General features: G+C 31.4%; 2 protein-coding genes and 1 long non-coding RNA gene across 5 annotated transcripts in view; 1 reads left to right on the top strand and 2 right to left on the bottom strand.

Moving 5' to 3' along the window:
- LOC148303167 (EGFR adapter protein-like) overlaps positions 1-19,159 on the top strand; it is a 176,149-nt gene extending 156,990 nt beyond the window's left edge. For all 3 annotated transcript variants that reach the window (XM_088270402.1, XM_088270403.1, XM_088270404.1), the window contains 7 exons: positions 1,131-1,235; positions 5,977-6,089; positions 11,208-11,423; positions 12,503-12,763; positions 14,059-14,206; positions 14,576-14,743; positions 16,576-19,159. In XM_088270402.1, coding sequence (XP_088126528.1) covers positions 1,131-1,235; positions 5,977-6,089; positions 11,208-11,423; positions 12,503-12,763; positions 14,059-14,206; positions 14,576-14,743; positions 16,576-16,785 — 1,221 coding nt within the window. In that variant the 3' untranslated portion in view covers positions 16,786-19,159. The remainder of the gene's footprint in view (positions 1-1,130; positions 1,236-5,976; positions 6,090-11,207; positions 11,424-12,502; positions 12,764-14,058; positions 14,207-14,575; positions 14,744-16,575) is intronic.
- A 3,052-nt stretch (positions 19,160-22,211) lies between these two features.
- Positions 22,212-24,717, bottom strand: LOC148303168 (uncharacterized). Its single transcript, XR_015838514.1, has 3 exons — positions 24,668-24,717; positions 24,358-24,462; positions 22,212-22,658 (listed from the first exon to the last, which is right to left on the bottom strand). It is a non-coding gene; the product is annotated as an uncharacterized LOC148303168 (long non-coding RNA).
- An 81-nt stretch (positions 24,718-24,798) lies between these two features.
- The window catches only part of LOC148303169 (lachesin-like), a 91,765-nt gene continuing 90,290 nt past the window's right edge, over positions 24,799-26,273 (bottom strand). The window contains exon 8 of the mRNA XM_088270405.1: positions 24,799-24,989. Coding sequence (XP_088126531.1) covers positions 24,799-24,989 — 191 coding nt within the window. The remainder of the gene's footprint in view (positions 24,990-26,273) is intronic.

The following is a 26,273-nucleotide window of genomic DNA, read 5'->3' on the forward strand; positions in this document are numbered from 1 at the left end:
TTTTGAGTGCGTCCAAATACTTGATTACAAAATTTGGATCATCTCCAATTACAGGAGTTATTTTTATATTATTTTTTGACATCTCATCAAAGATTAAGAAGAATATGGAAGTCTGGGCATTTAACATTTTTTTGGGTCGTCAGCCCAGTAATTGCCTAGACTTCCATATTCTTCTTCATTTTTGATGAGATGTCAAAAAATAATGTGAAAATAACTCCTGTAATTGGAGATAATCCAGATTTTGTATAGTATTTGGACACACTCAAAATGTTGTGAATAATCCCTGTTATTCAAAGCTTGTAGCCTGAATAAAATACCTGCTATTAAACTTAATTTCGAATTTACTTGTAAAACCATAAAAATGTGGCATTTTAAACCATTGAGTGTATTTTACTAGTTTATAGAACGTTGAAAACTTTAATAGTGCATCATTAGTCAATATTGCTTCTTTTTGAGTTGACGTTTTGTGCCAATACACCCATTTTATATTTCTAAGTTCTTTTATTTTTTAATTTTTAAAATGTCAATGAAGCATTGTGAAACCCTAACTCTTCTGATCCCCGTCCAACCTCGTATATTCTGTGTAAAATTTGTTACAATGTATAAAAAAAAAGCTTCGTGGGTGTCCGTAAAAATTAAAATAAATAACAATTACTTATGTACAACATTTTGAGTGTGTTTAAATACTTGTTTTCTAATCTGGATTATCTCCAATTATAGGAGTTATTTTTCATATAATTTTTTGACATCTCAACAAAGATGAAGAAAGGCCCTGTAAATGCCCAATATTCTTCTCGATCCATGTATGTTGAGATGTCAAAAAATAATATAAATAATTATGTATATGTATTTATAAATGTATGTATGTAGTGCTCTATGCACCAGTGGAGGGCTGATCACCTTTCCTTCATGTGTTAACGATCAAGATAACACTGCGTTTATATGACGCAGTGCCCTATGCACCATTGGGGTGCGGGTAAAGGTTAAAGGATGTATATATATACGTACGTAAATGTTTTTAAAAATAATGAAATAGTGTTTTATTGTTGTTTTATTTCAATATAAATGCACTTGTATTTATTTAAAATATTTATATTTGTATTTGAATTTTGTTGTTGTTTTGTTTTCAGGCGGAGGAGTTGAATGCGTTAGTAGGCAATGCGTTTCGGATGGCTTTCGCTACACAACTTCATCAACCACCACCCACTGCACCACCAGCACATCCACACTCCTGGGTATCTATCTTACTATTCTAATTTAATCACTTGAAAAGGAAAATAACCGTAAACGATAACCTTATCATCATCGGGGTTTATGTATTAATTTCAAAACATTGAAATACTCATAGTTAGGTTATAGATAATAACCCTTCCCTTACGATTCCATAAACTTCCACACACTCCGTACACCATATTAAAATGTGGTTTTTTAAAAATGTGATTTAAAAAACGGGAAAAAGCTCCTAAATGTTGCTTTATTTGTTGTTTTATTTTTCAAAGTTTATTTATTTTTTATTTTGTTCATCATAGATTACATTTTATAACATATGGTAGATGAAGTAATGATAATAATGAGTAGAATGAAGTCTGAGTATTTACAGGGCTTACGACCTGTCATTGTATGGTTTCAGTGATCGCTTTATACCACTGAAAATTACACTGGTATATGTGTAATTTTACATAATTATTGAAAAAGTTTAATAAAGATGCAATTTTACAATGGAAAAATAATCGATTTACGAAGTGCGGAGTGATAAAGAAATAAAAATTATTCGCCTCTGTGGTGTAGTAGTTAGCGTGTTTAGCTATGTACCATGCTGGAGGACATGGGCTCGATTCCTATAAGGGTCAAAATAAATAAGAGTAAATTTTTACACTCAAATTTATTTTATATTACCCTGGATTTATTTTATACCTGAAGCGCAGGATTGATCACCTTGCACCTAGAAACGATTAGTATTAACACTACATCAATACGATTCAGTGCCCTATGCACCACCGGGTGCGGATAAGCTTTAGAATAAGAAAAATTAATTTTTAATGATTTTCATTACCAAACCTTAAAATTTACAAAATCATTTATTTCCAATCACCATTTTGCATGAAAATAGCTATCGTAGCGATTTCCAAACTACAGTTTGGAAAGATTATCTCACCTTTAATCGGCCCTCAAACATTTGCCAAGTTTTCCGATCGCCCCGAATTTTCCGTTAGCATCGCTACGTATACATAAGCACGCAAGAAGGTCTGTCGGTATCACTAACACTGCCTCCTGCCGGTCCACTCCTACCTGGAGAGTCCTGATTAGAAGGAAACTGGCTATAAAGTTTCGACGGGATGCCATATCGATAAGGGAATGTCTATGACCGAACCTCTATATTCTCTGCTAACGATATACTAAACATGCCGAATGGTTATACCAGTAGGAGACTACCGGAGAGGCATGGCCGACGTAAAACATAAGGGTCGATGTTTTTTCGTATCTTTGATATTACTATAACTCATATGAATACCTACTTATATGAATATCAAACCGTGAAGTCATATACTTAAATTTAAAAAAAAAATGTAGTTACAATATTTTTATATATAATATTATTCATTTGCTAGACATTTCTACTTTTGACAATCATAAATTTACAACATTTTCAGTGTGTCCAAATTCTTGTTCACTAATATATATTATCTCCAATTATAGCAGTTATTTTATAAATAATTTTTTGACATGTCAATCATGGGTAGAATCGGTTAAATGTTACGTGTGTAAAGTGATCACTTAAATCAGCCTATGGCGGTCGTAAGCCCTGTAAATGCCTAGACTTCCATATTCTTCTTCATCATTATTTAATTGTAACATATTCAATTCATTTATATCTGTAGGAAAGTTTTTGAAGTATTTATACATTTTTGACATTTCAACATATGGTGGATGAAGAAGAATGTGGAAGTCTGGGCATTTACAGGGTTCACGACCGTCATAGGCTTGTTTTAGTGATCACTTTATACACGTGTAACACTTGGTTAAGTGATCACTTTATACACGACAACCACACTACTCAAACTTCAGAAATGTTATTTATCCTTTCATTAACATCTTCTTTCACACGCGAATTCTCGGCGCCATCTATAGTTGAGTTTGGTAAGAGACCTTCATGAATATCAAATATCAATATAAATAACTCCTACGTTACAGGCCCACATTTGTGAACAAAGCTTTGTACACATCCAAAATATTTCTTCTTTGTTGCTTCATTGGTATATAATGTTTTATTTTTATATTAAGAAAAAAAACTTTTTTTTCTCATTTCGATAGTCTAAAGGCAAAGGGGTATATCTGTCTCAGACCAAATTTTACAGGAGAGCAAAGAAAAACGTGAAATTAAATAACTCATTTGTTTTAAGTATTTTATATGAACATATCTTAAGAAAACTAAATAAGTATCGCAACTACAGCTTTATTATTTTGCCAGATTATGGAATACACTATTCTAGACATTTTGTGGAACAAACTTAGAAAATGAAAAATTTGACAGATATACCCCTTTGCTTTTGCACTACCGATATAACATGATCAGGTGCCTTCATCGAAAAGTTCTCATCATTTGTGTATGGTATATGGGAGAATAGATACAATTCTCCGCGCTTTTGTCACTTGGCTTCTGTTTTGCCTGGATTCCCACTGATTTGGACCATTTGCCCATTTAGTACATCTCGTAGCGAGAGGTTATTTCTATGGGGTTATTTCTACGGGGTATATTTTTATGTCTCCAATAGTGAGCGCGTCAAGATAGGCGGAATGTGGGTTTTACGCCACCCGGTATAATTCCACGGCTGGCATTATTCCCCCAATCTTCCCCGATGTGGAGTGATTCTCCTTTTTTCTCTGTCCGCGGAAGGGTTTTAGGGCCTGTCATACGGTTTTACAAGTAATTCGGAGGCGGCCATTTAACCCTTTGGTAACCAGATCTTTTGGGGTTAATTTGAAAAAAAACACGATTTAAACATGAACATTTTTTTAAAATATCTACAAAATTTTGAATGTGTCCAAATACTTGTTTACAAATCTGGATTATCTCCAATTATAAGAGTTATTTTTTATATTACTCTTAGACATCTCATCAAAAAGCTTCTCTCCATCTCACCAATTGATGTCTCTAGTGAAGTTCTAGTGATTCAAGAAAAATGTTTCGAAATTGGTTCATATATATATATACATATATAAATATATATATACTGTATATATATATATATATATATATATATATATATATATATATATATATATATATATATATATATATATACATATATACGTATATATATATATATATATATATATATATATATATATATATATATATATATATATATATATATATATATATATATATATATATATATATATATATATATATATATATATATATATATATATATTTATATATATATATATATATATATATATATATAATATATATATATATATATATATATATATATATATATATATATATATATATATATATATATATATATATATATATATATATATATATATATATATATATATATATATATATATATATATAGAACTTCCAAGAATTTGAGTAGTAGTGTGGTTGTCAATTATGGGTAGAATTGGTGAATGTTACACGTGTGTTAAGTGATCACTCAAATCAGCCTATGTGGCGGGAGGGAGAAAAAGGGGTAAAGGGAAAGATCAAAGCTCAAGTTCAAGACAAACTATGTGAAAATTGGGACACACCACGATATAAATATCGACTTATTATGTACGCGATCGCAGTGCTGACAATGTCGAGTAGAACATATCGAAATTCCCATATTCATCGTTGACGAATTTTGATGAACGATAAATATAAGAACCTTGTTTAGAGTTTGTTCTTCTTGTGGGAAGCGATAGGGAGTCAGGGACCGTTTTTAAAAACTTTCGGTAACCAAAGGGTTAAGTGTAGAGATATTTCAGTCATCGCGGAAAGGCTTGTTATGTTTCCTCGTTATATCCGCGGAATGACTTGCGGAAAGGAATCGGGTTGCACCCCCGCAGGAATTAGTTCGAGTGGATACTTCCTTCGCTTTCATCCGGTTTTAGGTGAACGAATACAATGAATCCATTAAATCGTATTTAGCCAACATATTTACCAAATTGATGACTCATTATGACTCGTCATGCGAACGAGCGGAAGTAATCTTAAATAAGTGCATAGTTTACTTAATGATTTATTTACAACATTTTGATTGTGTCTAAATACTTGTTCACAAATCTAGATTATCTCCAATGCTGCTAAATAACAGCTTTTTTCATACAACCATAGATGTCTTTAGTGACTCTCGCACACTGTGTTTTGAGTTTGATCAATATATCTAGAAGTTTCAAGAATTTGAGTAGTGCGGTTGTCAATCATGGGTAGAAATTGGTAAATGTTACACTCGTGTAAAGTGATCATTTACGTGGCTCACGACCGTCGTAGACTGGTTTAAGTGATCAATTTACACAAATGTAACTTTCACCTTTTTTTTTAATTGGCAAAGCACCCAAAATTGAGTGATACATAACTTTCACCAATTCTACCCATGATTGACAACCACACTACTCAAATTCTTGGAACTTCTATATACTCGTGTATTGTTTAAATTCGAAACGTATTGCTTGAATTTACTAGAATTTCACTAGAGACATCTATGGTGAGATGAGAGAAGCTTTTTATTGAGCAGAAACTCTTTTATTTGTATGTGTGGTCAGAATCCTGGATTATATTCACATGCACGAGAAACGCTAGAATTACATTCATTTTGGACAGTTTTTTGCTAAATTCGGTTGACTTGTATGCAAAAAACCTCATTTATCACGAAATTAGTATGTACCAACATACATGTACATATATTCGTATGAGAGTAGGTACCATCCCGTTTTTACAACTGGATAGCCCTTGATAAAAGTGATTTATGTGTTTTTCAGAAAGAAGTAGCGAACAACCGTAACACGGAACTCACCGCCATGGGGATACGAGCGCCCAACACCATACCGGGCCTCAGGCATCACTACCCCCACAACTTCCCAGGAAATCATAGGTAAAACTGTTTATTAATATTGTATTGTTTGAATGATAAAAACTAACATATCGTAGTCGTACAGGAGAAAATTACCAACTGACAAAACCTAAAATGTTCAGGAGGGCCATTTAAGTCACTTTTGCTTGGCAACAAAATATACATCAATGCAGTTAGTCATTTTTAACAAGACAACATATTATACTTCCAAGTTTAAAATCGCTTTGGTATTTTTTCAGGGCAATATTAAGCTAGTAAGATATTAAATAGTCAATGATCACATTTTGTAAACAAATGTACTTGGTCACTTTCTCCTGTATGACTACGATATATCGATTCGGCAATACTTCGTGGTAATATCTATCAAATTTATATTTTAATTTCACCTGGTAAATACCACTATTTATTTATACCTATCAATCAGTAATATTGTTTTAAATATTTTATAATAATATCTTAAATGTTTTTGTATACTTCACAAAACTTTATAAAATAAAACTAGAACATTGTTTTATTAATTTTTATTTTGGTACTTTTTCTCCAACCGGTTTTAAAAAGCACCTTGTCATCTTCAGGGATGGATATGTACCTTAGAAATCGGAACAAAAATATCTATAAACCGCTCGGAGAAAATTATCAAAAATAAAAGTGGTTAAAAACAATGTTCTAGTTTCATTTCATAAAGTTTTGATAATAATATTTTAATTACTTGAATCACTTGAAAAAATATTGTGATCGTGTCTTATTATCACAGATATTTATATAAAAATTACTTTTATTAACTGTTAGGTCCAAGAATATGAAAAAAAAATAATGTTTTTTAAAAAAAAAAATTTTACCTGGTAAATACAGCTTATCTTTAAATACAGCTAATCTTTAAATCTGTCGTGGCACATGCTTCTATGCATTCGCATCATTTTAAAAAACTGTATGTGTAGCTAATTCTAAATTTTTAGTTGTGTCCTTGGACGTTGAAAGATGTGGACAATAGGGGGGAAGCTTTAGTCATGTCGTTAGTATAGATATTAATTATTATACATATATACTTTAATGAATTTCTATTGTTTCAAAATGTTGCACTTAATGAATTCACATTTAATATTTTTTTTAAAAAAACAAGTATCTTTAATACATTAAAATATAACAATCACACATACAACATAGAAGTCCTAAAAATAATAAATTATATTTGCGGTAATTGCAAAGTTTATTTTTATGATATTAACTTTTAAGATTATTTTCTCATACATTGTCCAACACATGCCTACTGAATATCCCCATTTCGTATAAACACAATATATCGTCAGATAATTGGATTTCGATAAACTTTGCCCCAAGGCTGAAATAAAACAAGGAATTGATTCATTTTTGTACCAACTCCAGACCCTTAGTGACTGCTACATACTGTACAATTTTCCATATTATTATTTCTTAATGGTGTAATATATATTCTTTAAAAATACTTTTACTTCAAAATAAAATCCGCCCATCATTCAAGTCAATATGTGTATAATGTTGTGTAAAATATTTATATCTTTCTTCTTTTTCATGTAACTCTCATCCAACTAGAGTTGTAACTAATGAGTAACTGTTACTTTTTCGGTTACCGATTGGGATGGTAATCGTTACTTTTTCTCACTTAACGTCTCTTTCCAGCTTATATTTCTGATGTCAAATAGTCAAATATATTAGGAGCTAAAAATGCAAAGAGCTCTTGAGCTCTGATTGGCACGATTAGCTTTGAATGATCAAATCCGAAAACTTAATTGAGCAACGAATAATTATTTTTAAAAATTCGATATTTCATTCGATCTCCCGTGTCTATATCTAAGTGGTTAATAAGGTAATGTATCGTATTAATGAAGTGCCATCTTGAATAACATGAAGCAAGGCGATCAATCACGCGCTTCAAGTACTAGTCCAGAGTAATATCAAGTAAATGTTAGAATGAAAAACCACTTAGATTTTTAGATCCCTTGGGAATAAGACTTGGACATCTATTGGAAGCTATTATATATTTAATGACCAAAAAAACTTTTTTTTTAAATCCCAATTTTCATTTTTGTTTATTATTACATTTAAATAAGTTTTCTTCCTTTTTCTAACCCTATTTTCGTACCCGACGGCGCACAAGGCACTTTACCGTATTGACGTAGTGTTACCTTAATCGTTATTTATATGCTAGAATTACAGTGAAAATATTATGCGTTCACTATAATAATAATATAGATAATTTTGTCTTCTATCCGTTAAAAAACAAATATTCGATAACTGTATTTTCGATATGATCAACTTTCTGACAATACTAGTTTCGAAAAATCGTTTAAAATAAAATGTTATTTACACTATGTAACATATGTTATTTAAAACGTTACAATCCGGATGGAATCTATGCCTTTGTACTTTCGCCGACAAAATATTACACTTTATAAAATTAATCAACTTTGTTTTCACCACTTTTTTATTAATACAATTTAACCTACCGGTTTCAACACTATCTTGTCGTCATCAGGGTTTATTTTAAATCAAAAATATAAAAATACTCTCACTAAAAATTCCACACACTCTATAAAAATACTAAATTATTATGATTATGATTATTAAATTATTATCATGGATTTTTATGGAGTGTGTGGAAGTTTTTGGTTAGAGTATTTTAATGTTTTTGATTTAAAATAAACCCTGATGATCACAAGGTATTGGCGAAACCGGTAGGTTAAATTTTATTAATAAAAAGTGGTGAAAACAATGTTAATTAATTTTATAAAGTTTATAAATTGTGCCACAAAGTATCTGCGGAAAACATTCAAGAAAATATTATACGTTCGCACATATTATTTACTACTTTTGTTTGTCATTTAACATCTCATATCCCGTGAATAATGTCTCATTATCTATAATTATTGTCTGGTAATGACGTTCCTTAGTCACCAATAGAGTGTCCCGAAGGGGTCGACAACATTATCTTAAACATATTTGATCAATCATGAAACCAATTTTTTTTTAAATAAAGGTGCACACTAAGTTGAATTCCGTCTGATAATTTTTTTCATTTATTTTTTTAAAATATTAATTAATGGATTTGATATAAAAAAACATTGCGTTTATATATTGTACGAGTACATATCGACGGCCCCTACGTAAAGTACTCTATCTGCAAATCTGTTACTTTACAGGAGAGAGATTAGAAGATTTTTTCAACGTATTCTTTTTCATTAATTAATGGTTTTATCTGAAATTATAAACTTGTATTATTCATTAAAAAACACGATAAAATAATGTATTAAATCGTTTAAAAACTTTATGCTTTGTCAAAATTAAGTAGTTAGCGTTTTAGGAGTTCAGTTTATTTCGAAAATTAGATGTAGATAGCGACTTATACGCCCAAAGACTAGGCGTAATTTATTTTAAATATAATAATTAATAAATAATATAATAATTTGTGTGTTTGTATTTGTAGATAACGGTCAGTTGAAAACATACACCAAATATCTCAAAATTGACAAAAATGAAGTTAGAGCACTTTACGTAGGGCACGTCGATATATATATTTTTTAATTATCCATCACAATTCAAACATAAGTTACAGATGTCTTAATAAATTACATATATTAAGCTTAATGTCATTCAATTATTAAAATATCTTTTTTTTTCTTTATAAATAAAAGAACTTTATTTTTAACCACTTATTTATTGGTACATATATTTTTTCTAACCGGTTTTGTCAAGAACCTTGTCATCAGGGTTAAACATGTAATCTACTGAAAAACATTCAAGAAATATAAAATTTAAAAAAAAAACTTACTTTTTGTTTTTTTTTTGTACCGCATTATTTACAAATCGTGTAAATAGGGAGGGAGATCAGTGTTAAAATATACAAAATCTACATTTGATTTACGAAAACCTTTGTGTTTATTTTTACCAAAAAAGGCTTTTATTAAAGTATAGCAAATATAACAGTTTGAACATTAAAACAAACGGTTCTTTCAAATACAAAGTAAGATTTATGTAAATAAATTTTAATATTTATAATACTTGTTTACAAAATTATATGAGTCATACGGTAATTACCGTAATTTTTATGAGTAAGTATGACATTCCTAATCGCACTGTTGTCGACCCCTTCACATTAGTGCTTAGGGGTGGATATCGTTTAAAACGGAATCACTGCTAGATTTTTTTTATAGGCCAGTGACAGTGCGCCGAAGGAGGTCATTTTATAGTTTAAATTCAGTGCTAGTAAGAATTATTCAATATTTCGTTTAAATTTACAATGGATTTTCGCAATGTGTCTATTAAATTCAGGAGAAATATATTGAAAAGGTTGACTTTGAAACTGTGAGTACTCGCAATTTTTATAACGTACATATGTCGCTCACTCCTTTCAACAACGTCATATTTCAAAAATAGTCAATTTTCAGTTGTGCATGTTTTCGAAATGCCCAGAAAATGTATTATATCCCAGTAAAAGCGGCATATTTTTAACTTAATATTTACCCGCTACAGGGCAGAAAGTATTGTTTTAGCATTTTAAAGAAAAGGTATTGTTTAATTATTTTTTTAAATATGCTTAATATTTTTCAAATGGAGAAAAAACATTCAGGTTTTACTTAAAAAGATCTGTTGCACAGTAAAAAGTTCAATCAGAGGCTTGATATTTATTTTTAATACATTGTATTATATTTTTAAACTTTAAAAACGATCTCCTGAAAAATCAAGTTTTTTGATTTATGACGTTGTTGAAAGGAGTGAGCGTTATGTTGAGAGTTATCAATAAAAATATCTTGATATGTATTATTTTGTTAAAATATATGTATAATGAAATAGAAAAAATGCCTAGAGATGTTTTATTTTCTTTATACATAAGTATATGTATTTTTATGTAACAACTGAGCATCACGCCACTTCTCCGCAGGGATAGGCAGAGAGAAAAGAATGCCACACAAATCTCTCTATGGAAACAAAATTCGCCTCTTTCACATTCATGCATCCCCTCATGCAAGGTCATACAATTCAAGTATTTAAAATGCTTGATCATGCCAAGTTTTCCTCGATCTAACTCTGCTTCTATTGCTAAACACATTCGCCTCACAAATTTAAATGTATATTTTTTAAAATTAGTAAATACATTTGTTCCAGTTTGAAATCAACAAATTTGAAAGGAGATGTCCAAGAGTCGACGAGCCCCAGCAGCTCGGAGGAGTCCAACTCTCCGACGGAGCTGAACTCTTACAAGAGGCTGGCAGACAAGCCCCCCCTGATGAAGAGGCTGGCCCTCGGGTTGTCGGGGGCCCTCATGCTGCAGGCGGCCCACACGGAAGACAGCACACCACTCGTTCCAGACACGCCAACTAGGTAACTCATCTCAACATATGTAGATGAAGAAGAGTATGGGTATTTACAGAGCTTATGACCTTTCATATGTTGGTTAGGTGTGCAACATTCATCATTCTACCCATGATTGATTACCACCCTACTCGAATTGAAAAAAAAATGTATTTTACAATATTATATAATTTTAAGTACAAAAATATTCTATTATATCGGTAGTGGAAAGGCAAAGGGGTATATCTGTCAAAATTTTCATTTTCTATGTTTGTTCCATAAAATGTCTAAAATAGTGTATTCCATAATCTGGCGAAAGGATATAGCTGTAGTTGCAATACTTATTTAGTTTTATTAAGATATGTACGCATAAAAATACATAACACAAATGAGTTATTTAATTTCACAAATTTGTAATTGCTCTCCTGTGAAATTTGGTCTGAGACAGATATACCCCTGTGCCTTTACACTACCGATTTAGTTGTTCACAAGAATCTGTACAAAAGTATAGTAAACCCCCCTGTAATGTTTAAATAGGTACTGCGTTATCGCAGGGAACATTATAGGGGGTTAATGTTTTGAATTATATTTTTACATTTTTAACCACCAAAAATAACTATAATGAGTCATTTCAAATTAAAATACAATTTAAAAACATTAACCCGCTTTAATATTCCTACGATTTAATTTCCGCCTCCGTAGTGTAATGGTCAGCACGCTCGGCTACCGTTCTGAAGGTCCCGGGTTCGATTCCCAGGGGGGATCAAATAAATATCAGTGATTTTTTCACTCTAATATTTATTCAATATTACCCTGGACTGGTACCCGAAGCGGAAGACTGATCACCTTTCCTTCGTGTGTTAACGATCAAGATAACACTGTGTTTATAATGCAGTGCCCTATGCACCATTGGGGTGCGGAAAAGGGTTTGAATGAATGTTCCCTCCGATAGTTCCCTACAATGTACCAATATCAACTTTAAAGAGGGGTTTACTGTATGTTTAATAATCGGCTAAGGATCTGTCTGTATCAGATCTATTATATTATACACCAGTACTATTTTCATTGTGAATTTTTATTTTTATAACATCGTTACTTTTCTTTTTCAGTCCATTGCATAAAGCAGTATCACTTAACGGGGGATATGTGAATGAGGCAATATCGGAACCGGATATAAAGTCCGCCATAAAGGATTTATCGAGAAACAATACCATTTTAACGGAAGAAACGATACAGAAGTCATCGATCCCCGTGAAGCGTATCCACATAGACAAAGTGAATTTGAATCACGCGTCACCATGCATCGATAAAACGGCTCCTTCAAATTTTGATAACGACCTGCTAAAGATAAATAATAATAAAAGAAATAGGTGCGTACTAATACAATATTTCTATTTTTTAGAATGCCACCTGAGAGCATTCACCCCTCATGTCTCTTATTTTATAGATAATAATTATCTTAGCCTTGCATTGTTTCCTTATATCACCATTCGAACATCTATCATACATTGTTTTGCAGCACATTTGTCTGAGAAATCGCATTTCGACTGCATTTATTCTACTTTCATCCTTCTTTCACCAACTCCATGGTTTACATTCATGTGATTTATTTTGTATATGTGTCGCCTTCTTTCAAAATCCGCCAGATCCATGTAAGTCGATTTAACAAAAAAAAAACAAAATTCTCCGGGTAACATTTGTGTTTAAAATATTTGTTTGTCATTAGATAAAATATTATGAAATAGAGAATTTTCCCATTTGTAAAGAAAATTATTCAGTATTTTAAAAAAAATACAAGACACAAACCGAAAATGACGTCATCTTAATTTTTGACCTATCCCCGCTCTCTAATTGGCTGATATGGGTCAGAAGGCAAGTCCCATGAATATAGCGTAATTTGAAATACAACGCTGTTTTTAAGCATTTTTTAGCAGGGTTTTCAAGTATATAATTATTTTAAACAATAAAACCCACAATTGGCATTCCGATAGAGTATATATTTGAAAATCTTATAAAATTGGATCTGGCGGATTTTGAAACTAGGCTACACATATTAAAAGCATTGTTAAGTTTGTGATATGGTAAAATAACACTTTCCTTATCATTCATCGTTCACTTTGTGTAAAAGTGGTACTACACAAAGTGAACGATGAATGATAAGGAGAGTGTTAAATTCATATGAGTCTAAATGAAAATTAAATATAAAAATAAAATATTTGTATAAAATACCACTTTTGTGTTTATCAATGTATACACTTTTAGTTTCAAGAAATACAGATGTTCTCATCAACAAGTGAAACTAGTTTTGTTTACATTAATAATCTTTTTTAATGTTTTTTATCGATTTTATTTTCTATTTTTACAAATTACATATTTAAAAAATACAAAATAGTTGGTAAATATACAATACATTTAAAATATAACGTTTCTACCTCTCTAATAAAGTAGATACTTGTGTTTAGAGAGGGAGTTCGTTTTACAATTTTTTTTTTTAAACAAAGTAAAAAAAAATATATATACTATATTCTTTGGTATGGAGTCTAGGTAAGGGTGAGTCTTATATGTTTTTTTCATTTTAGTATTAAAGATTTGATAATTTTCTTCAGATTTTAAATGCACACTTGTTTTATTTTTTTATTAATCGCTTTGAATTGTAACATTGTAGGATATTAAGAATCCCGAGTTCGAGTAGTTCGTCTTGCGGTGGAAGTGGTTCACCCCCCCTGTTGCCGGCACGGAGTGACTCTCTCAGCAGCGGAGAAGAGGCTGAGCTGCGACTAGCTCCGTGGTTCCAAGCCGGTATCCCAAGAGAGGTTGGTCAACTTATTCACTCTAATATTTACAATAATCCACTGGACCCTTTTGATCTGAATTTCAATTCAATTCAATTCAAACCCTTATTTGGACCCCAACGGTGCATAGGGCACTGCATTATACAAACACAATGTTATCTTGATCGTTTACACATGAAGAAAAGGTGATCAGCCGTCCACTTCAGAAACCAGTCCAGGGTAATATAGAATAAATATTACAGTGAAAAAATCACTTATATTTATTTGACCCCCCCAGGGAATCCAACCCGGGACCTCCAGAACGGTAGCCGAGCGTGCTGACCATTACACTACGGAGGCAGACAAAGAATCTGATCTGAATTTACTGAATTTAATATTTGTCACTTTCAGATTGCTCTGGAGGTGTTGGGGAACCAACCAATCGGCGCCTTCATGGTCCGGGAGAGCACCACCAAGTCCGGATGCTTTGCCCTCTCTCTCCGTGTTCCCAGAGACTTCCAGCCCAGCGGTATAGCGCACTATCTCATTCTTCACACCAATAAAGGGTACAAAATCAAGGTGAGCTCTTTATTCAATTTAAAACAAACATATCGTTGTCACACAGAGGAGAAAGTGACCAAGTGCATTTGTTTACAAAAACGTGATCATTGACTATTTGATATCTTACTAGCTTTAATATTGCCCTGAAAAAACCCAAAGCGATTTTAAACTCGGAAGTATAATATATTGACTTGTTAAAAATGAAAAACTGCATTGATGTTTATTATCTTGCCAAGCAAAAGTGACTTTAATGGACCTGAACATTTTATGTTTTGTTAGTTGGTCACTTTCTCCTGTACGACTACGATATTAGATAGGTGTAGGGTTGTGGTCCTGTGGTTACTGTCGCGGACTCTCGAGTCATCTCGGTTCGAATCCACTCTACCACAATTTGATACCTATTCCTAATAATGAGCCGCTTAGGCTCACAGAAATAATATGAAATTGAATTATTTTTTTAAATAATAAAAACACAAATATTTCTCTTTTTAATAAAAAAAATATATTACAGATAAAGTCACATAGAGATATATTAAAAATACGATAAATCTCACCCAGTATTTGCCCGAGTGTTCTGCCCGCCTCTGTGGACTAAAATTATTTTATTCTTCTTCTTCTTATGGCCTTTTTCTAAGAGAAAGGCCTTGTGGCCTATTTCAAAGAGAGATATGCTTCCTGCAATGTTTGATTCCCAGCTGTAAATCCATCTCGTTGGTTGTCTGTCCGGAGTGGTCTACCTTGGGGTCGGCCGTGCAATGCCGTGCATGTGTGGGAGTCTGGATGGTTCCATTCTCCTCACATGCGCATACCCTTGTGTTCTTCCTTGCCTTACCCACCTAACGACATCTTTGATCTCGCATATTTCTGTTATCCCAGTATTCCTTATTCTTGTGGACTCTTGCCAGATACTCCTTAGAGCAGGGATGGCAAATCTATGGCATGCGTGCTATATAAGTACTACTGCTTGTATTACCTAGCCAACGCTAGGCCGTAAGCTCTGAATGCTCTGATTTCCATAATCCTTTGTATAAAAAGATATATTGTCTCTGTTGAGACGTGTAATATATTTTGAAAGTAGATTATTCTATTTTTGTACCACAAAATATTTTTGGTTTTGTTTTATTTATTATTTGACAGTCTGGTCTGACATCTATGAAATATTTCTGGCATTAAAATACTGGTTTGAGTCTTTGCCAAAACAATGGTCACATGAATATATTATACATATATTTTTATATAAGCATGTTGCTTTTATAAAATATTATTTATGATCAAAAACAAAATAATAATTTATCTTCATTTAGTCAACTAATGTGGAAAATTATCTTTGGCTGGTTGCGCTATCATCCGAAAACTATTTTATCACACATTTTGAGTGTGTTCAAATCCCTTTTCAAAAATCTGGGTTTTTCAACATAGGAGTTATTTAAAAAAAATGATTTCTTTATTTGGTGAAAAATAAAAATGCCTTTTTTGTATAAACGTATCGTTAGTAAAATAAAAATGATTCAATTGCCATATCACCAAAGGAAAATTGTTGAGGTCCTCACCAAAACGTTACATATCCATTATAAATGATTTTAATAAAAATAAAAATAAAAAATCTTTATTCCAGCTTGACTAAGTGGTGAATGCAGTACTTAGTCTTAATTTTAAGTAATCAGGAATTCTAGCTTGTTAAATTGTTACGTTTTAGTGGGATTTAATAATTTCATATTGTTTACACAGGATTGGTCACCTTTTGTTGCAACTTTAATTAAGATTTCGATAGAATACAGTAAACAGAACAGAACCTCTACAATTGTTTTATATTTATTTTTAATAATTAAAGCTTTTTTTTCTTTTTACAGGGATTTACGAAGGAGTTCACTTCCCTCACGGCTCTTATTACCCACCACAGTGTAATGCCGGAGCTATTGCCTTGTCCTCTCTCATTATCTCGGTACAATCCTAGTTTTTCTAAAACGGATTCCAGTCGAGATTTCGAAGACATAGATACGGACCCCGACTACAACACCCTAGCTGACTTCCGGAAGATGATGGCGGACCTTAATGTGTGATTACTTAGTGCAGTTTCAAAACAATTGGATTAATTTATTAACCTTTGCTTTTAGTGACCAGAATATTATGCTTCTAGACACGAGACAATGTATTAAATTAAATAATTATATCAATGCGATTTCGCAAGACTTGCTATGCAATTCACAATGGACTTTAAGGTATAGTTTTGTGGAAACTCTTGATTGTTTATAGTTTTAGGTTCACCAAAAATTCAAAGATGCGTCTAGAAATGCAAGACAAATGTATATTCTCATTTGACATATCGCTCACTCCTTTCAAGAACGTCATAAATCAAAAACGGTAAATTTTCAGTTGTGCATGTTTTCGGAATGCTCAGAAAATGTACTATATCCCAGCAAAAGAGACATATTTTTAACTTAATATTTACGCGCTACATGGTGGAAAATGTTGTTTTTACATTTTGAAGAAAAGGTATTGTTTAATTATTTTTTTAAATATACTAAATATTTTTCAAATGGAGAAAAAACCTTCAGGTTTTACCTAAAATGATCTGTCGCATAGTCAAAAGTTTAATAAGTGGCATGATATTTATTTTTAATACTTTGTGTTATATTTTTAAACTTTAAAAACGTTCTCCTGAAAAATCTAGTTTTTTGATTTATGACGTTCTTGAAAGGAGTGAGCGATATATTTGCAAGGATTTTACTCGCGTTGTAATTTGAGTCATAGCATAAAAAATAATATAGCAATATTTATTCTAAATATTTATTATATTGTTATGCACAGTATATTTTTAATTGTATGTATTGACATAAATTAATTTGTTTTGACATATTATATTAGATAACCTGTTATTAATATTTTTTTTTCATCAATTTACACATTATTTCCGTTTACAATGTATTTCTAAAAGACTCCTTTTAAGGAACCATATATGTACATTCAGTAATATTACAGGAATATGAACAAAACATTCATTTGTAATAATACTGCCATATCTCAATGCCCTTTTATGTTATTTATAGGAACTTCTAGAGAAAATATGGATTTATCCATATATTCTAATCCTGGCGTACTAACTCTGTTACAAAAAATGTAATCATTTATGTGTATCATATTGGTTTTGTGGCATTTGCTGTGCATATTTCATTTACAAAATGAAATGCAGTTTTTATAAAGAGAAACAAGGTGTCATATTAATATATTTGTGCTTGTCATAGGAAATGATATCTTTACATGTACCTACTATCTATACTTTGTATTTACTTACACTTCGCGTCCTATCTGCACCCAATGGTGCTTTGGGCACTATATCACATTGACACAGTGTTATATAGATCCTGTCCACCTTCATAGTGTAGTGGTAAGCGCATTTGGCTACCATGCTGGATGTCCCACAGGAAGAATCAAAATAAATTGTTTTCTCACTCTAATATGATTTATCACCTCACCTACGTATAATTAACAATCAACTTAATGCAGTGCCCTATACACCATTGGATGGGGATTAGGGTCAGTCAGTGGGAGTAGTTATACACATCGTAAATTGCATAAAGGCAAAGAGATCAGTCCAGTTTTCAGGCACCATACTAGTACCGGGGGGTGATATTATTAGAGTGCAGAATTACTTACATATATACATATATTTTTTTACATCTCCGATAAACGAACCTGGGGAGCTCCAGCCACTACACTAGGGAGGGGGATTTTTTGATGTCAATCAACTAATTTTTTTTAAAGATTTTAACCTGTGACTGTTAATTTGACATATTTTTTGGTATTTCATTTATGTTTTTGACATACACTTTGTGGTAAGACATGATTTAATTAAAAATAAAACACTTGTTTTTTTACCCAAGTGAGTACATATTATATTGTTACAACTAGTTTCGGAAGGTTTAGGCTTTGAAAAAAAACAAACTTATATATAAGTTTCTTTATAAACGTTTATATTCAAACCCGTAGATGGATGCATCCGTAGCATCCAAAACTAGTTGTAACAATATAATATTCAAGTGGTAAAAAAACAAGTGTTTTAATTGTATTTTTTTGTTATTTCTGAAATTCATTCTAGTTTTTGGTCTTGACATATCAAACATGTTGTATTGTTGTATTGTTTGAGCTGTTCTAATGAGACTAAATTGTAAACTGTTAGTGTAAATATAAGTCATCAAAATTTTAATGAATGATAATTACATGCTGCCTATGATAGAAAATTTCAATCTATTTTAAGAAAGACATGTGATTACGCAGTGTAAAAATTAAGTCATTAAATATATTTAAAACAAAATTTAATGTTGTAACATACATATTTTTTAAATGATTATTTTATTTTATTTAATACCTATCATGTTATTTAGTGACTGTAATTTATGATATTTATATGGTATATACTTAATAAAATTCTGAAGATTATATTTGTCTTTTTTTTACACATATAAATATACACAGTGTATAACTTACATGAGCCTTACCCTTGTAATGACTGCTTTTTTCATTTTATTAAAATAAACACTTGAATAATCCACTTAATTGAGTTTTATTTTTATTTACGACTAGTTTCGAAAACGACAATTGTTTTCATCTTCTGGTACAAATTAAAACTAAAACACATTAAATGTTTTAATTTGTACCAGAAGATGAAAACAATTGTCGTTTTCGAAACTAGTCGTAAATAAAAATAAAACTCAATTAAGTGGATTATTCAAGTGTTTATTTTAATAAAATAATCATGTCTTTCCACAAAGTTAATGCCGAATCAATAAATAATACTGCTTTTTTCCGTTTTCTCCTCCAATGTACCTTTTATTCCTCCTTCATTTTCTTTCCAAATACAAAAGTATTAACAATAAATAAATTAATAAATGAAGTACTAACCAATTGTTTTGAAATTTTGACACAAGGAAGCATTAAAGTATATAAGTTTTTTGACTAATAACAGAGTGAAAGTAAAAGCAATACACATAAAACAACTTGATCATAGCAGGCAGCGTGCTTTTCGAAAGCTGATAAAATATTGTCTACCCACAGCATTAAGTAATTAAACAAATTATAAATAAAAATAAACCCCCGTGTGCTATACTCAATATAGGAGTTTACAATTTTTGCAATTTTTTTCAATTATCATTGTGTCATCTGATTACAAAAATTAATTTTAATTACCGGTCCCATATTTATAAAATATAAATGTAAAATATAAACGAAACAGTCTTCAATGTGGAAATAAATCTATTTTTCTTTTTCTCCGTCTTACTCCTCATTACTGAAAGTTGTGACCCTTGTGGAAGCAATGACTCTTCTCCAGTTATCCCTTGACTCCGCTGCACGTAGCGCTCCAACCTCCAGGTGCCTGCTGCTGCCTTAACATGATTGGTCCATAGTGTGGGGGATCTACTTTTCCCTCTCTTCCCCTCCAGGCTACCGATCACAACCATTCGTTCCAGGCTATCCTCATTGCTTTGCGCAACGTGTCCAAAGAACTGAAGAATCCTTCTTGTACAAACAATGGTCAGATCCAAGCCATCCAACTGTAGTTTCTGGCGAATGGACTTGTTGGTGCGTCTAGCTGTCCATGGAATCCTCTAACATCACATTTCAAAAGCGTCAATGTATCTTTTTATATTTGAAAAAAGTAAATCAAACAGATGTGTATCAAAAAATTGTTTTATTTACATACATTTGGGCATCCAAACAAAATTTTACAACTTGGTAATGAAAATAATTCAGGAAAATTTAATACATAAGCAATGTGGAAATGGGTGATAACTTTAGTTTCAATTCTTTACTTAAGCAATAACCTACAATTACTATTTTTAAGTCTCATCCGGAATTATAAGCGATCCTCATTTATAATGTACATATTATATGATAGATTATCCCCTGTATTACCTAATTCATTTGATGTGCATTTTACATTTATTTTGCATTTCTTAAGATACAAATAAGTCATTTTTAAAACAAAATTATAACACACATTCAAGTTAGCTATGTAAATTTTTAATTGTTTATTCAAGTAAGTTATTACATTTCTATTTTTACTTTAAATGTGTTTTATTTTAGTTTTAAATGTATGTAAATGTACTTATTAATTATCATCACCAGGTCTTATTTATAAAGGTTAACCACTGGCTGACTGCACCACTAACAAATAAATATCGATTTGTCATTATTTAGATACTTTGACTAAGAAAATATATGTGGCGAATGTGAGAGGGAAAACAGAACGTGGACGACCGAAAAAGACTTGGCACGATCAGATCAATCAGAACCTAAAATCTGGCGGTGTCAAAAGTCTGCGTAATCGGAGGGCATGTATGACTAGATGTATGGATGTGAAGGAGGCGAGGAGTGTATGTCAGGACAGAAGAGTGTGGCGTTCCATCCTCTCTGCCTACCCCTGCGGGGAAACGGCGTGATGGTAGTAGTAGTAGTAGTAGTAGTAGATACTTCGTAATGAATAATAAAGATGAGAATATCCTATTGCAGGAAATTCCAATTCTTCAAATCATAGACTGTGTATATCTGTGATACGTAGTATACTATCATGCACAGCAGACACATTTGTGTACTGTCACAGAAAAGTATCAATCACGGTCAGAGAGCTAAGTTTTTACCAATTTTCGCATTAAACAAAGGAAGGAAAATATACAAGAAGATATTTCCTAATTTTCTGTATTCACTATACATAATTTATACATTTTAGAAATGTGAGCAGTTTTTGTTATATACGTACCTTCCTGTATAACCTTTAGAGTGCTGAGAATGTATCGACTCTGGTATACTTTGCTTAAAACGCAGTTGTCAATGTATCCATGATAACGCCAGTGTATTATGTTGGTCAAGCTGGGAGATTGTGTCACAGCGTGTGCATTTCTTAAATTCTGATTCGTTAATAATATTCAGGTTAGGAGTCGTAACCATCGGCGGGTATGTATGAGGAGATGCATGAACGTGGAAGAGGCGAAGAATGTTTGCAAGGACAGAGTGGTGTGGCGCTCTATTCTCTCTGCCTACCCCTGCGATAGAGTACTTTAACAGATTTGCGGATAGAGTACTTTAGGATAGAGTAGGGGCCGTCGATTTCATTCGATACAGATAATGCATGTGAACATATTTTTAGGAACGCATAAAGAAATTATACCTACATAGGTTAAGCGCTTTAGGTAAGCATATTCAAATCTATCAAACAGGTCACATTTTAATATAATTTTAATTTGTAATAAAAACCTATCCAAATGTCAAAATGATGTAAGAAAACTGTCATGATGTGAAAGTAGTTTTACGCATATGTATTTCTGTTCCCGTTCTCATTTTTGCTCCCATTTTTTACAGAAACTAAAACGGGCATGCACACAATAACTCTTGTATATTTTATTACAATCGCTTGTATAGTAAACGAGTCTATACAGGACTATACATTCATGGAATTTTAAATATATTGATCTTTCTGGACTGTAGTCCTGGTACCAGAAACATAGGACCCACGTAATTAACATTCAGTATTACACCATGATGATGCAGAGCCCTATGCGCCACAGTCTGCGGATGAGGGCGAGAAGAAGAAAAACAAGACAAATAAACTAAATGAATGTTCCGGATAAGACTTAAATCATTCTTTATTTACAATAATATATTATAATACAATAACAGGCGAATATTTGGAATATTACAGAATTTGGTTCATTGTCTTGGTTTGATAAATTTTAAAGCAAATCATCTCTCCACCCTTAAATTATTATACACATTAGTAGTTTGTAGGTAGAACATCACAACCGATAGTACGAGGAAGTCATACTATTTATAAAGAGAAATAATAATATTACTTGGTTTACACGCTGAAACGGAGATGCTGATATGTTTGATGCAGTTTTTCTTGGGGACCAATCGATGATACTCACTGTGCTGCCGACATCTGTTAACATAAAGAATAGAATTAAAATATAACTACAACATTTTGAGTGTGTCCAAATACTTGTTCACAAAATCTGGATTATCTCCAATTATAGGAGTTATTTTAATATTATTTTTGACATCTCATCAAAGATGAAGAAGAATATGGAAGTCTGGAAATTCACGGGGCTGACGACCATCATGGGTAACCATCGTCAATAATGGGTAGAATTGGTGAACGTTACACGTGTGTAAAGTGATCACTTAAACCAGCCTATGATGGTCGTCAGCCCCGTAAATGCCCAGACTTCCATATTCTTCTTCATCTTTGATGAGATGTCAAAAATAAAATATAACTAACTAACTAACCATTGCCGCACCACTCCATATTTGCAAACATTCTTCACCTCTTCGACATTTGTGTATCTCCTCATCTCCTCTCTTGCTTTCAAGTATCTGACATACTCAATTAAGTTTCTCTTTGCTGCTATTTCCAATAACATGAGCATCATAAATTTATTTTACCGTTCATTCCTCACTTATTAGTTCCACATTGGATATGTGAAAAAAATCAGTCAGGACATAACGACAATCTCAACACGCCGTTCTTAATTTTATCGAAAATAATTATCTTCTTCTTGCATTCTTTCCTTATATCGGTAGTGTAAAGGCAAAGGGGTATATCTGTCTCAGAACAAATTTTACAGGAGAGTAAAAACAAACTTGTAAAATTAAATAACTGATTTGTTTTATACATTTTTATATGTACATATCTTAATAAAACTAAATAAGTATTGCAACTACAGCTTTATCCTTTGGCCAGATTATGGAATACACTATTTTAGACATTTTGTGGAACAAACTTAGAAAATGAAAAATTTGACAGATATACCCCCTTGCCATTACACTACCGATATGTATTACCATTCGAACGTCTATCATACATCAATTTGTAGCACATTTCTGTGAAAGATTGCATTTTGAATGCATTCAGTCTACTTTTATCGTTCTTTTACCAACTCTATGCTTCATTTCCATGCATTAGGCTTCCATACTTTTAGGGTACGTTATATATTATGTTTCCTAGAAGCTAAAGATAACAACTGAATATGCTTTTCTACTTTTATTTACTGACCAGCAAGATTAATGTCGAAAAAACTATTAATTTATTTTCATTTCAAACCCTTATCCGCACCCGATGGTGCATAGAGCACTGCATCATATAAACGCAGTGTTATCTTGATCGTAAACATATGAAGGAAAGGTGATTAGCCCTCCGCTTTAGGTACCAGTCCAGGGTAATATTGAATAAATATTAGAGTAAAAAAATCACTTATATCATTCATTTATTAAAAAAAAAACTATCTACCACGCCGCTTCCCCGCAGGTGTGAGAAAAGAATGTCACACCAATTTGTCATTGCAAACAATCCTCACCTCTTTCACATTCATGCATCTCCTCATACATTATTGATTATTCCGACTCCATATATTCCATATGATTGGGTAATTTAACATATAGTATAAATTGAAATAATATAAGTTCAAGTCGAAAAAAATAAATGCAGGTAAATACAGTGTGTAGTATTACTATTGTAATAGTAGTATTAAATTAATTAAATGCACGCCTGCCATCTGTGATTTCAAGATGAAACTATTTCAAATATTACGGTATTTGATGACCTATTGAATATTTTCAACGACATTAGTTTGGAAACAAACCTTTTATCTTTTTTGTAGTCCGAAATGTCGTCAAATTTCTATAGTCAGGAACCATTGTCGGCTTATTTACAATGGTGTTATGTCTGCTCTTCACTTTTTTACTCACTAGAAAGATAATGAAAACAATGTTAGTTTCATGTTAGCGCGCTTGGCTGCCGCGCTGGAGGTCCCTGATTAGATTCCCAGGAGGATCAAAATAGATTTTTTAATCGAATATAAATTAAATTAAATTAAATTTAACATGTTTGTACTCAAAGGCATTTGATTATATTGAAAAACATGTAAACGTAACAATATAATAAAATAAAACCTCTAGTGACGGTTGTCGTTGGTAGTGTCGTTGTCGTTGTGGTTGTTGTTGTTGTAACGATGATACCTGTAATAAAAAATGTTATTAAAATATAATAAAAAATCTTTTTTTTACATAAGTATGTGTTGTCATCAGGGGGCAACACTTATTTGATAAAATGAGAAATACATACCATAAAGTTTGATTGATCCGTCTGTATCGCCGAGTGAATTCTTCGATATACATTTGTACATTCCCAAGTCGCTTTGATTCACTTCATTTATTTCTAATTTCATCACTAATTTATATCCATTTTCCACCACAGAAGTTTGATATTTATCACCTGAAAATGAAATATTAAATCTTTATCTATTTCAAACATTTTCAACCAATACAATTTCATTAATTGATTCGGCAGTCACTTTGTGGTAAAATCTATCCATTTTAAATTAATGTTATACTTAGTAAATGCCACTATTTCTTAAAATCTACTGTGACACGTGTTTCTATGCATTCCGCATCGTTTGTTTGAAAATGATGCGGAATGCATCGAAACACGTGTCACAGTAGATTTTAAGAAAAAGTGGTATTTACTAAGTAAAACTTTAATAAAAAATCAATACAATTACCCACAATTGGCACCTGAGGAGCTGGACTGATTACATTGTCTTCGTGTAATTAACGATCAAGATAACGCTACATCGATGCGATATATTGCCCTAAGCGCTTTTGTGTGTGGTAAGAAATTCAATCGAGAAAAATGATTGATTGAAATTTGGGAAATTCTAATTATAATTCATTTGTACACATTATAACTGTAGGTACTTTCAATTTGTCTATTAATACTGTCGCCAATCTATTTAATCACAATAATATTGTAATGATTGATTTTGTGCTCTAAGTCAGAAATGAAGATTCTAAGGAGCATATCTGGCAAGAGTCTACGAGATAGAATAAGGAACACCACGATAAGAGAAATACGCGAGGTCGAAGATGTCGTTAGGTGAAAAAGACAATAAAAGACAATGGTATGCGTATGTGAGGTGAATGGAATCATCCAGACTCCCCCACATCCCACTGCACGGCCAACCCCAAGGTCGATGACTCCTGAGAATCGACATCGCAGGAGACTAACCCCCCTTTAAAAAAGGCCCACAAGGCCTACACCAACAACAAAAAGAAGAAAATTTAGAATCAACTTTTTAAAATAACATTATAATTTATATATATATATATATATATATATATATATATATATATATATATAATATATATATATATATATATATATATATATATATATATATATATATATATACATATATATATATATATATATATATATATATATATATATATATATATATATATATATATATATATATATATATATATATATATATATATATATATATATATATATATATATATATATATATATATATATATATATATATATATATATATATATATATATATATATATATATATATATATATATATATATATATATATATATATATATATATATATATATATATATATATATATATATATATATATATATATATATATATATATATATATATATATATATATATATATATATAAATTAAACACTTATATA

The sequence above is a fragment of the Brachycentrus maculatus genome, unplaced genomic scaffold (assembly GCF_059751285.1).
Source record: "Brachycentrus maculatus isolate JH-2025_06_01 unplaced genomic scaffold, ASM5975128v1 h1tg000383l, whole genome shotgun sequence".
NCBI lineage: Eukaryota > Metazoa > Arthropoda > Insecta > Trichoptera > Brachycentridae > Brachycentrus > Brachycentrus maculatus.